This window comes from Gallus gallus, chromosome 1 (genome assembly GCF_016699485.2).
Source record: "Gallus gallus isolate bGalGal1 chromosome 1, bGalGal1.mat.broiler.GRCg7b, whole genome shotgun sequence".
NCBI lineage: Eukaryota > Metazoa > Chordata > Aves > Galliformes > Phasianidae > Gallus > Gallus gallus.
Window position 1 is genome coordinate 178,552,521 of NC_052532.1, and position 13,635 is coordinate 178,566,155.

Below are 13,635 nucleotides of genomic sequence, written 5' to 3' on the forward strand. Positions count from 1 at the left end.
GTTTAAGACAGCTTACTGCTTTTTAGCTTGCAGTAAAATGCTGGGGCTTTGTCTCGGTGTGATTCAGTTTGTATTTGCTTTACACAGGAGATGGCTGTGCGGGCACTGAAGCAGACAGGTAGCAGAAGTATTGAAGCAGCTCTGGAATACATCAGTAAGATGGGCTACTTGGATCCTAGAAACGAGCAGATAGTACGTGTAATTAAGCAGACCTCACCAGGTAAGCATGAAGTTTTCTTTAAGCTAGTTTTTGAGTAAACTTGTTGCTGTTAAGAAGGGGAATGGCAGTGTCCAACAGTGGTCTTGCAGAAGGTGGTTATGCTCAGCTGGGCTGCAAGGTGAGCACAGCTCACCTGCTTCGCAACAGCCGTCTGCACGCACATTCATACTCCTTCCTAAACACAAAGCTGTCTGTCCTTCAGTACAAGTCATCTCAACCATCTTGAGTCTACCGTGAGGTAAAAGCTTGCACGTAGATAATTGCTGTGGAGCTGTGAAGCTCACTTCCCAGGAAGTCATTCATGTTAGCATCTTTGTGAGTAGAGTGCAGAAATAGCTTAGGCCAAGGTGGCAGAACCTTTTCACTCATCCCTGCTAGTCTGTTTCAGCTCTGTCCCATATAAATTAAATGGGAGGATTTGGGCCCTGTGTGTGCCTGATCAACAGACGTCAAAGATAACGTACATCTCTTTTAAAAGGGTTAAAAAGTCTTTCCAGGCAAAAAGCTTTAATTGTTCTGTTGTTGGTTTTGCTTTCTAAATGTTCCAATACATGCAGCTGCTTTGAGTCCTTAACCTTTTGAGCAGATCTCCCTTTACTTTTAGCTACATAGAATGCAAAACTTAAATATCATGCAGATGATGTTTTCTTTCCTATGGTGCAACACAACCATACTGATCTGTTTGATGTTGCGTTGTTTGTGCAAGGATAGCACAGGTCTCTTGCAGTTGATTTTGAAGCATGTAATGCTACCTGGGAACTTTCCATTTGCAATTCAGGAATGTAGAACTCACAAACTCACACTTCTGAATTCCATGTATTGATACATGGAAATAGATTTTTCACATTACTCATTTTAGTCCTACTTTAATAGTAAAGCTAATGAGTTTTAGCATACCATCAGGACTTAAAAATTAATAGATGTTTCTTTTGGACAGAGACTATATATAAAAAGAGTTGATGCCATGAGTACAGTTAATGAATCTTACAGAATACACGTAGAACACTCCATGGGCAAGAGATGGTTGTAACCTTATTGGCTGGGAATGTGTGGGGGGAAAAAAAATCAGCAGCAACTAGTATATTGGGTATCTTCACAGTTCCAAATATTCCTTAGACAGACCAGAACAGACTTACTGGTCTACAAGTCTAGGAGGTGGAGGTCACACCTCTCCTTACATCAGCAAGATTTTTTGCGCAGCTGAAGAATGTATCCAGTCTTCAGTTATTGCTGCTGCTTTCCTCCGTGGCCTCTGATCTGGGAAAACAAAGTCAGTTTGTCCCTGAGGCTCCAAATGATTCCTGATGATGTAGATGACAAAAGGGTCATGTGGCTGCCTTCCACATCCAGCCCAGAGCACCACTTCTTAGGATTCTTTGGATTGCCACAGCCTTATCAGTGCATCTCATTGTGTTCTGGCAGATCAGCTTCCAGGGAGTAGTTATAAGTACAGCCTTGGAAGTGTGCCCTTATGTTATTGCAGGAAAAACTGCTGCTGATTATAGATTACACTTGAAAGAACGTTGATAATTTGTCCAACTTCATTTAATTTCAAAACATTGCATTGTTTTTGAGGCGTCATTTAGTATGGGCACAGCCTCTTCAGTGTGCAGAAATGCTGCATAGGCCTGGCTTAATGTTCTGCATGTTCTCGTGAGTTTGTGTGTATGCAGGTGAGGAGTCTGCAGCAGTGCATAAGGCTGCTGCACCTGGCCCAGCTGGGACACACTGTAAGGCAAATAAGCTTGCAGTCCAGCAGTCCAGCCTGTTAGCACAGTACGACTGCTCTTGCGGACCTTGTGAAATCAAGATTTTAAAAGGAAATTGTTCAAGCATACATGGGCCAAGTCCTATGATTTGTGAAAGTTAAAGAACCAGAGGGGGAACAAAAAGCCGACACAGAGTATCTCTCTATTTTTTTCCACACCCGCAGTTTGTCTGTAGATGAGAAAACTGATGAAAAGTGCCATTAACACTTCCAGCACAGGAATGCTGGTATCTTGTCCCTACAGTCCTTCAAGCTGAGATTAGCATGTAGACACACTGAAAGACTGGCCTTCCAAACAGCAGGAAAATGAGTAATTTGAGGGGACATTCTTTGCCCAACACATTGGAAAGAGGACAGGATAAGCTGCATTACACCTTTTTTGTAAATGAAGTAGAGTGAAGTAGAGTAGAAAACAAGGATGTTTGAGGAACATTGTGGATCAGAGAGATGCAAACAGATCCCCAGCATGAGCAGTGAGCTCACTGTAGAGAAGGAAGCGGAATTATTACCTGGTAGCTTAAAGCAATGTGGATCTCAAGTTGTACTGACAGTGCTTCAGGGAGCTTTTTTCCCCATTTGTGCTGCACAAACCCCCCTGCTCTGTAGCTTCCTCCTGTCTGTGAGCAATGATCAGCAATTTAAAAGCTGGTCCAGCTTTAAAAACCAGGCTGAAGTGTAATCTGATGACTTCACGGTAAAGGAATTTGTGCTTCTATTCTGATGATTTGGTAGAACTCCCTGATGATTCCTGGCATGATCAGTGTTGTGAGCCAGTAGCTTGTTGTTGGTAGTAATACTTGGCACCTATCACTTTGATTGTTGAGAGAGCTTAATTTAGGTTTTGGGAGGTAGGTGGGTTTTTTTTTTTTTTTTTTTTTTGGTAACATAATCCCTAGAGTGTGTGCATGTGTATGGATAGGTGGATGAGTAATGCAAAGTAATTGCTTCACCTGAATTGTTTCCTAATATTCTTCTGTGTTCTTTTTATAAAGGAAAGGGTATTGTGCCAAATAACGTAACCCGCAGGCCAAGCTTCGAAGGATCAAGCGAATCTTTTCCGTCCTACCATCAGATCAGTAATGCAGCCTATGAAGGGACAGGCTTTGCAGCAGAAGGTGCAAATATGCTAACTGAAGTTCCACGGCCGTACATGGACTATTTAATCTCTGCTTCGCAGTCTACCGCTATGAATGCGCCTGTACAGCGACCCTCTGGCGTAGGCACTCACAGCACACCAACAAGCCATCAGCAGAAAACATACCCTGCAAATATTGAGTCTTCTGTGATTAATTATCCCGTGTCTAATCACAGCAGCCCAGCCTTGCAGCTGCAGGCCTCCCATGGCTCCAGCAGCCAACATTACAGTAGGCAGCACATGATGGTGCAGGGGGAGCCCATGGGGTATGGTGTTCAGCGGAGTCCATCCTTCCAAAACAAGATGCAGCAGGAGGGAGGCTACGCCAATCTCCCAAATAAAGGGGCAGTTGTTCAAAATAATGCCAGTCATGCATTTCAGCAGGCACCGACAGGCCTGTATATGTCACATTCTCATCACAAACAGACAAGTCCTCCCTCCCATCAAATGCACGTGATATCCAGAGGTCCAGCATTTGGTAATGATTTTTCAGACAGCCCACCACAAAATCTATTAACTCCATCTAGAAATAGTCTAAACATGGACCTCTATGACATGAATAATCCTCAAGTTCAGCAGTGGCAGGCAGCAACGCCTTCACGGCGAGATTCTTTACAAAACCCAGGAATAGAATCATCTCCACGGCAACACGTGTCCTTCAGACCTGATGCCTCAGTGCCAAGCAGAACAAACTCCTTTAACAGCCATCAGCAACAACCACAAGTGACCGTGTCTATGAGACAGGTTCCTCCAGGAAAACCCGATCCTTCAATTACATCTCCAAATACAATCACAGCGGTCACATCTGCTCATATTCTCCAGCCAGTGAAGAGCATGCGAGTGATGAGACCTGAGCCTCAGACTGCAGTGGGACCTTCCCATCCTGGTTGGTTACCTGCCCAGGCACCGGCCGTGGATGGCCTAGAGATCATTGAACAGCATGTGCCAGCCGTTGGAGCGGCCAATGCCTATCAACTAGACGTGGATTATGGTAACCAGGAGCTGCGGTGTCCACCACCACCGTATCCCAAGCATTTGTTAATTCCCGGCAGCTCTGAGCAGTTTGATATCAATTGCTTATGCATGGGTGTAGAGCAGACCCTCCGTGTAGTCCCCAGTTCGACGTGCAATAAGGCTGAGGAGAACAGCGAGAGAAACGACAAAAACAGCAAGAACACTAAAGCTGAAAAGCCAAGCAAGGATAAAAAGCAGATCCAGACATCTCCGGTGCCTGTGCGAAAAAATGGCAAAGATGAGGAAAAGCGAGAATCCCGAATAAAGAGCTACTCACCATTTGCTTTCAAGTTCTATATGGAGCAACATGTAGAAAATGTCATAAAAACCTACCAGCAGAAAATTAACAGAAGATTACAATTGGAGCAAGAAATGGCTAAAGTAATTTTTTTTATATATGTAATAAATAGGGTCAAATTAATTATTACTATTTTAAATCGTTCAAAAAATGTATAAAGGCGAGTTCTCTGGGAAGTGATAGTAGATGTTCAACACCTCCCTGTACCGGACTGTTTTCGCTTAGAAGCTCGGGTGCAGATCTGGGAAGCTGCTTGAAAAAGCTGAGACAGGATGTAGTATATCCTCATACAAGAAAAGTAAAATGAAGCAGGGACACCCACAGTAGGAAAGTATTAAGCTTGCTTAGGGGAGGACTCAGCAACGAGTTTTGAGACCATGGTAACACTGATAATACTTTTCAGCCCTTGAAAAAGTCTAAGAAGGGTTTTCTCTTTGCTTAGTTCTTCCTGCCTGTTCCATGACAGCAACCGCTTATTCACCAAAGCCACAGTTTAACTTGGCAGTAGATTTACTATGCTATATTTTCCCTTGAATATATAATACCTGACTGAAAGTTGTCTCTTGAACATATGTTAGTAATAACTCCATGCAAGTAATCATCTCTTGGCCAGCTGAAATGATCTTGGGACCCTTGCTGGAACTTGTTCTAGAAGCAGGTCTCAGTGAGGTGCACTTTGAGAGCTTCATTCACGTCTCGTAGTAGCACTCAAACTGAGCTGACTCACCGATAGGACTGTCTGAAGCAAGCTGCCAAGTTCTGATGATTGCTCTGGCAGTTCTGTTTTTAATTTTTAAATGTGGAAAAGTTTTTGATTTTTTTTCCCCTTCAGGCATGATTAGTTAGAATATGACTAGTCTACTTTTGTATTGAAGGATAAACTCTAATGAAAGCTATTATTAATACATAATGGATAATAACTTACCTGATCTTCCCTAGAACTGTCTAGAGTCAATTAATTTGATACTGGCATTGCTCTCCTTCTATGGAGATGTTCAAGACCTGTCTGGATGCCTACCTGTGCACTTTCTGTAGGGAGCCTGCTTTAGCGGGGAGGGTTGGCCTCAGTGGCCTCTTGAGGTCCCTTCCAACCCCTGTGATTCTGTGATTCTGCTCAAGAAAATCCGGTGGTTTGTTTGCCGAGGTTACATTTAATGCTTCTAAAAGTTTCTTGAAAGGTCAGTATTGTAGTGACAGTTTATAGTTTGTCCTCAGTGCGACTATAGGTTATGTTGCGCTGCTTGGATTTAGTGACTGTTTTCCTGAGATTGAGATAGTTGGGCAACAGTCTCTAAAGGAATAAGGAAAGAAACTAACGGCATCAGTTCTGTTCTGGCCCGTCAGCTTTCGTTCACTTCATAACTCAGAGATAACTATAAACAAAAAACAGCTCTTTCCCCTAGCAACCTCATCTCTGGCTGGAATAACACCCCGCAAACTCGAGAGATTTTGGCCATCTGAATATCACATTATTCTGGAATTAACCAAGAATACAACACACTAATTGTTCTGCATGAAAACAATAAACACTCCTTTTATTATGGATTGATGTACCCTACCTGTTCTGCGAGTTTTTTCAGACCTCCTTCATCTGTTATTCATATGGATTTCATTTTTATGCTGTGGAGATCTTGCTGCGTAGTCTGGCTGCCCACTTTTCATTTTAATGGCCTCAACTGCAGGTGTGAAATGAAAAATTCAGTCAAAGCAGCAGCCTTGTGGACTGAGGGGTCTTTAGCCTGCTCCTCAGTCAGCTTCATCTCCATCCACCATCCCCACCATTGCCTCTTCACTCACTAATCTGCCTCTCAAAATGCTTCGCTTATTTCAGTTCAAGATTCAGGTTATTCAAAATGAAGGGGGTCTGCTGCAGGGAGGGAATTCTCAGAGGATCCTGGAAATCAGCCCAGGGGCTTCTGCTGGTGAAGGCTGCCAGTGTTCTCAGACAAGCACTGAAGGCAGAATTGTGCAGGCTCTATCTTGAAGCGTGGGGGAAGTCCAGCTGGGTACTTCTCCCCTTTTCCAGGAGATGTTCCCCTTCAGCCATGGGAAATGTTACTTTTAATTACTTTAAGACTCTGTGGTCACAGAAGGTGTCTGGACAAGCCAGCTTTGTTACTGTTCGGGTTCAAAGGGAAAAAGTACATTTAAAAGAGAAATAGGACCTGGGTCTTGCTTCAGTGTCTGGGAGAAGGCCAGAGCTGAGGGTTATATACATATATTTTGGGAGGGGAGATAGAGAGCTGCCAAGTGTCAGAGTGGAGGCTCTGTATGACAGAGGAAGAAAAATGGTTTTGAAGAAAGAGGGTTCCCAAGGTACTTTGTCAAAAACAGTTTTTTAATTGCTATGAAAAAAACAACTGCTGGGTAGGAAAGTTTCGTGTGAGTTGCTCTGGAAAGCTGTTAATGAACCAAGGGGGTTGCTGTGTGTCAGTTTAAGTTGTACTGCAATGTGCATACGCATAGTGGAGTGTATTGGTGAAGTGCTCAACTGAGAGTTAAAAACCAAATCCTGTGATCAGATCTGTTCTGTTCCCCTGACAGTATTGCCCCATACCTTGTAGCTCAGGAGAATGAGAAACATGTGGCAATCTTAGATACGGTAAATTCAGGTAGCAAGGTATGGCAAATGAAACACCTTGACAGACCACAGACCGGAGACTGACTGTCTTCAATATCTCATCTTGTTCTAGATTAATTTTTCTGAGAAATGCGTTTTGGGAATGCTACTTTATTGTTCTATTGCTGTGAATATAACCTTACTAGCTGTCGTGGTTTGCTTTCCCTTATAAAGGCAGGCCTTTGTGAAGCAGAACAGGAACAAATGAGGAAAATTCTCTACCAGAAGGAGTCCAACTACAACAGGCTCAAAAGGGCCAAAATGGACAAATCTATGTTTGTGAAAATCAAGACTCTGGGCATCGGTGCCTTTGGAGAAGTATGCCTGGCCTGCAAAGTGGATACTCATGCCCTCTATGCCATGAAAACTCTGCGTAAGAAGGATGTACTGAACCGGAACCAGGTGGCTCATGTCAAAGCAGAAAGGGACATACTTGCTGAGGCAGACAACGAGTGGGTGGTTAAACTCTATTATTCCTTCCAAGATAAAGAAAACTTGTACTTTGTAATGGACTACATCCCTGGTGGGGATATGATGAGTCTGCTGATTCGCATGGAGGTCTTTCCAGAGCGTCTTGCTAGATTTTATATTGCAGAGCTCACTTTGGCTATTGAGAGTGTACACAAAATGGGTTTTATTCATAGAGACATCAAGCCTGACAACATTCTGATAGACCTCGATGGGCATATCAAACTGACTGACTTCGGACTATGTACGGGATTCAGGTGGACTCACAATTCAAAATACTACCAGAAAGGTTAGTGTTCTTAGCCTTTATTTGCACTTTTTATCCTGAAACAAAGTTACCTCTTGGCAGAAATGTCAAGGAATTATGATGGGTTTGTCTTACTCACTCTGTTTGCTTGTTTCTCGTCTTTTGTTTCCAATACTTTTCAAATCCCTAACAGTGTTTTGGCTGATTGCTGCAGTGGCAGCGGTTTTTCAGTTCATACTTGTTTGGAGGGTCTCTGTTGGTAGTGAAAGAATTTAATCCCAGATTTAAAGTAATCCAGGTACCTCTTGTGCATGCCATTGAGGAGAACTGGAATATGTCAGCAAAAAGGTCACAAACAATTGGTGTAGCTGATCTAAATATATTCTGTTGTTTTCTATCTCCTGTATGGGAGCATGCTTCCCTGTGCTGAGACAGAAACATTCTGCTGGTTATGGAAAACCAATTGGGAAGGAGAAGGCAGAAGACGTTGCCTTGGATTTAGAGTTTAAATCACTGTTCTTCAGTGATGTTAGAAGATGGCAAACTAAATCTGGATAAATGCTTTTCTCTTTGCATGTTGTGTTTTATGACTGTAACTGTACATTTTTTCTCCCGCTTGAAAGGGAGTCATATCAGACAGGACAGCATGGAGCCCAGTGATCTTTGGGATGATGTGTCCAATTGTAGATGTGGAGATAGGCTGAAGACATTGGAACAAAGAGCTAAGAAGCAACATCAGAGATGTCTAGCCCACTCATTAGTCGGAACCCCTAATTACATTGCTCCTGAAGTCCTGCTTCGTAAAGGTAGATAATCTCTATTTATGTCCCGTTTAAATAATCATGAATATTTTGAAATACTCTTTTTTTTCTCCTTAATTTGCTGCTTTGGAAGTTGTCATTCTGAAGTCCATAGATGGCTCAGCTTAAGGAGAACAGATTTCTGTACATGCTCTGCTGATTAGCTTCACAATGCTGACATTAAAGGTGATTGCGCTTTGTATGTCTCCATATCTTTTCACTCTGAGGCCTCTGAAGGAGACTGCTAATATGTCAGATGTCATCGGCAGTGCAGTTTCTCAAGTTTAAAGCCAGTTATCTGTACTCGTAGACTATGACCACTAGTGAGTTTACAAACAGCAGCAAGTAGCCATCTGATTGTTTATAATCATCTGTTTAGATGGATCACTTCAGTCTAGCTGATAAAAACCTGTGGATACATATTCTCCAGATTCCCAGTCAGAATCTTGAGGAAACAAAATAAAGTCTTACACAAGTTACCCTGGACATACTACACTTAAGAGCTGTGCTTGAGGAATGTAAACAGTACTCTGTGACTATGCATGACAAACAGACACGTTCACTATAGTAAGGAGATTAGATGTTCAGAGCTGTCTGCAGCCCTGAACCTAAGGCTTATGTCTGCTCTTTTTCAATTCTAGAGATTTCAGGTTAGATTCTACAGCATCCAATAACAAAAATCTCCATTGAATTCAGTGTTCAAGTCCTCCATTCCTTTTGAAGATCTGAAAGCTGTATCTGACTAGTTTTGTCTGAACAATTAAGTGATTTAACTTGTTCCTCTGCTTAGAACTTGCTCAAAAAGTCATCTTTATCTCTAGTCTGGCTTTGTCTTTCAGCAGCTTCTCAAACCCATAATGTCAGCTCCACTGAACCTAAAGGGGGTCATTGGTCATTAAGCATTTTGTGTTCTTTGAGGACCACTTTATGCTGTGAGGTGATAGAACTGTTGGATGGGTCTTGAAAAAAAACAACAAAGACCCTTCATTCTTCCTAATTATGTGGTTTCCCCACGTACTGTTGTTGAGAATTAAATATATTGAGAATGCTTCCCAGACAACAGTATTAGATCTTCACTGACAGCAGTAGGCTGTATGTCAGCAAGAAGAAGCATTTTATGACGAGGTTGGATCAAGAGTACTTTGGTTTTTGGTGACTTGTTTGAGACAAAATAAGAGTCTATGTTGCAGGTTTTGATCTTTAATTGCAAGAGGAAATAGTAGCTCTGTACATACTCTCTGTTACTGGTGGAGGACAACCTTTTGACTTGTCTTTCAGGATACACCCAGCTCTGTGACTGGTGGAGCGTTGGTGTGATCCTGTTTGAGATGTTAGTGGGACAGCCTCCTTTTCTGGCTCCTACACCCACAGAAACCCAACTGAAGGTAAGTGGAATTCCTGTAGTAGCAAAATTTTAACCTTTTCCACCCCTTCTCCACCATGTACAGATGCATCCCCTCTTGTATTGGAGAAAGGAGCTGTCATTATAAAAGCTTGATTTTAAATAGTTCTGTGCAAGGACAAAACCTTTCGCAATCAGTGAAGGTGTTGAATGTCAAACCAGAACTGACTTGTCCAATTGCATGGATAGTTGCTAGTTTTATGAATCTTTTCTGCATAGTTTTGCTTTGTGGAGCACAGGTTCATCCATAACAATTATTTAGGGTGCGTATCAGATTTGAGTAAGCTGATACAATAATGATAATGTCAGATGGCAATGTGAGAGTTTCAAAGTTAAGCAGTGAGTCGTTTTTATTAGAAAGAATGTATCTCATAACCAATTTCCTACAATTTGGAGACTGAATGAAGCAACGCCTTTAAGTCATTCCATGAACTAATTGTCTTTTTTTAGAATGTAATTGCTTCTTCTATTTGTTCTCTGACAATGTTTCTTGATTTGTTAAAGAAATCTTTTAACAGCTGATGCTATCAAAGCATTGGGTTCTTGAACCTCTAGGATAATTAAACAGGATGTGAAAATTAAACAGGAATTGACTAGTTTCATGTATACTTCTGTGCAGTTAGTCTTGACAAAAGGATCAGAAGGTTTCTGCTTCCAAGATTAGGAGTTGTTTAATACCATTCTCATCTTCAGGTGATAAATTGGGAAAGCACACTGCACATCCCCTCACAGATCAAGCTAAGCCCCGAAGCAGCGGATCTCATCACAAAGCTGTGCTGCGCAGCTGAGGACAGGCTTGGAAGAAATGGAGCGGATGATATTAAGGCCCATTCTTTCTTTCACTCTATGGACTTCTCTACCGATATCCGTAGGCAACCGGCTCCCTATGTTCCAAAGATCAGCCATCCAATGGACACTTCAAATTTTGATCCAGTTGAAGAGGAAAGTCCTTGGAATGATGCTAGTGGTGACAGCACCAGGACATGGGATCCATTAGCCTCTTCCAACAGCAAGCACACCGAGCATGCCTTTTATGAGTTTACTTTCCGAAGGTTCTTCGATGACAATGGGTATCCATTCAGGTATCCCAAACCTTCTGGAATGGAAGTTGGCCAGTCTGAGAAATCCAGTGTAGAGGACAAAGACATGGTGGATCAGACTGGAGCTTGTCAACCTGTATATGTGTAAATTATTGTATAGAGTTCTCCAGGTTAGACTAATCTCAAATCCAGTAGGGCCTTTAACTGATCCCCTGGGAGCTGATCCTGCAGTGCTTGTTCATGTCTAACTTCAGATGAAGCTGAAGTCATCCTGGGTAGTCAGAAACTTGCAGGGCCAGGTCCTAAAAATGGCACTCTTGGAAGTTCAGGTCAGTTTTACTGTAAATAACTTTGTTGATAATAACACTTGAAGTCCCGGTCTTCACCAAAATCTGCAAGGCCAGAAGTCTATCATTTCTAGGCCTGTTTTTATTTGAGGTCAGCATCCCCCTACTCAGATAACATTTACAGATTTCTGCATCTGTCAGCATTATTTTTTAAATGAATAAAGAGCACTTATATTTTGTTTATAGCAGGGTGTTTTTTTTTCCTACTAAATTATAGGGATTAACTTTGACAAATCATGCTGCTGTTCTTTTCTACATTTTTATTTTATCCATAGCACTTATTTCACATTTAGGAAGATGCGTAAAGTTGAAGAACGTGTGATGAATGAAAGGTCTCTGTGCAATAATGTAAGAAAGGAAAAAAAAGAAAAAAAAAAAAGGAAAAATGAAGAAAACCCCACAACAAAAAAGTGAGCTCTCTAATCCTCTTCATTTACTGATGCCATTATATTCGCACCGTGATTTTTGTTTATTATATGTATTTTCCACATTTCAGAATTGTGACATAACCTTAAAGCTGCTTGATTTCCTTCTGCTTGTTGGAATGTAATAGAAAGTGTGAGCAGGCGACTATTTGGGTGTGATTTCATTGTCTTGTGTGTGAAGAATGTTGCATGAGCAGTGTTTTTCTATTTGAAATGGCCTCTTCTTGCCATTCACAGGCAGGTCCTGTGGATCCGTTTTTACTAAGGGTCTGAAATTAGACCGTTTTAAACCGTGTGTTGATAATGTATCGTGTGGATGGTTTCTCCTTATGATTGTATCCATTACTAATTTTGTAAAACAGATTGCAAAGTTTATAACTGAATAGCGATTTTGTGGTCTGATGCAGTGGATCATTTTAGTAACCATTTGTCATGGGCACACACATTTCCCCACGAAGGATCGATAGCAAGACCATTGTCAGGAGGCAGATGAGTGGCAGCAGGCCGGGTCTGGCCCCTTCACGTAGCATGCAGCACAGCCTTCCTTGTTTAGTGCTGTCCGTAATGCAGAGCACCAGTGCCAGCGTGGAGCTCAGTGTCCTCAGAACAGAAGTGCTCAAGCTGTGCTCCTGTAGAACAGAGCCCCTCAGTTCATGGAGGGACACAGCTTTTCCAGCCAGCACATCTCTCCTCATGGCGATCTGTGTATCCCTGTAGGATCCCAGTGTTCAGGCACCGCATCTGAAGGTGCTGGCGTTGCTGACAGGTCGTTCTGCCCTGTTGTCTTTAGAGAACGTTGCTGTGGTGGAGCACAACAGTCCTTTGTTTCTGTTGGATTGTAGACCTACTTTGAAATATCAATTCTTAACTATGTTAAAATATGCATTTTTCTTATATGTATAAGTGAGAATTATTTGAGATGATATCAGAATACTAAAGTAATTAAGCCATACGTATTTGCATATATTATATATAAGTAAGTAAACACACACAAAAATCCTTAATTCAGATGAGTGTAACAGTCCTATTTAAAGTGATTGACATCATAACATGTGAGGAAAACACTCCTTTAATGTGTTTTTGCTTCTTTTTTTTTTTTTTTCTAATCTGGAACATCGTTATTTTTTCCATATATTGTTCCACATATTATTCCTTAATGTTTTAGCATATCCTATCCTATCCAGTGTTTAGATATCTAAGCAACAACATATAAATTCATCAGCCTAAACTAAACAAAAATGATTGTGTATTTGTTTACATTTGTATGAAAGGAATGTTCTGAGGTATGCAGTGCTTGTGTTGTGACAGTTCATGTAAGGTTCAGTATTACTGCTTTTTTATATAGTAATGCCATTTTTTTGTTATTTACATCTATTTGACATTCTTTCATGTGGTAGGTTCTTTCTCAGGAACTCAGTTTAACTGTTATTTATTGATATATCATTGCCTTTGAAAGCTTCTACTGGCACAATTTATTAAAAATCTGAATCAAAATCTGAGATGCAGTCCGTGTTCTTGAAAAGGATCATTTCTGCCTATTTGAAAGTGGAATTAATTCTTAAGGGGTCTGTTTTGTAATGTTAGTGATGGGTTTGAGCTGCGAACACGAGATGCAAATCTTACCTCTTTGCAGCATTTGGTGTAGGATTTCCAGACACATTAAGGCAATTTTGATATAACAAAGTATGTGGCATTGAATTCAACGCTGTCACTTTCACAGCAGCGGTTCTTTGGAGCAGCCATGGGGAGGTGTGCTTCCTTCCTGCTGTATTGCCCAAAGGTAAGTAATTCACCTTCAAGTGCAGAATCCTTGCAATTAAGCAAAACAAGACCAAAAGGAAGTGGCGATTC

The 13,635-nt window shown here is 41.5% G+C and overlaps 1 protein-coding gene across 1 annotated transcript in view; it reads left to right on the forward strand.

Annotated features, from left to right (window-relative positions):
- Nucleotides 1-13,283, forward strand: part of LATS2 (large tumor suppressor kinase 2) — a 46,891-nt gene extending 33,608 nt beyond the window's left edge. The window contains exons 3-8 of the mRNA XM_015279299.4: nt 88-220; nt 2,981-4,518; nt 7,230-7,812; nt 8,394-8,576; nt 9,849-9,955; nt 10,666-13,283. Of these exons, the coding sequence (XP_015134785.1) occupies nt 88-220; nt 2,981-4,518; nt 7,230-7,812; nt 8,394-8,576; nt 9,849-9,955; nt 10,666-11,160 (3,039 nt within the window). The 3' untranslated portion in view covers nt 11,161-13,283. The remainder of the gene's footprint in view (nt 1-87; nt 221-2,980; nt 4,519-7,229; nt 7,813-8,393; nt 8,577-9,848; nt 9,956-10,665) is intronic.
- Nucleotides 13,284-13,635: the final 352 nt, after the last annotated feature.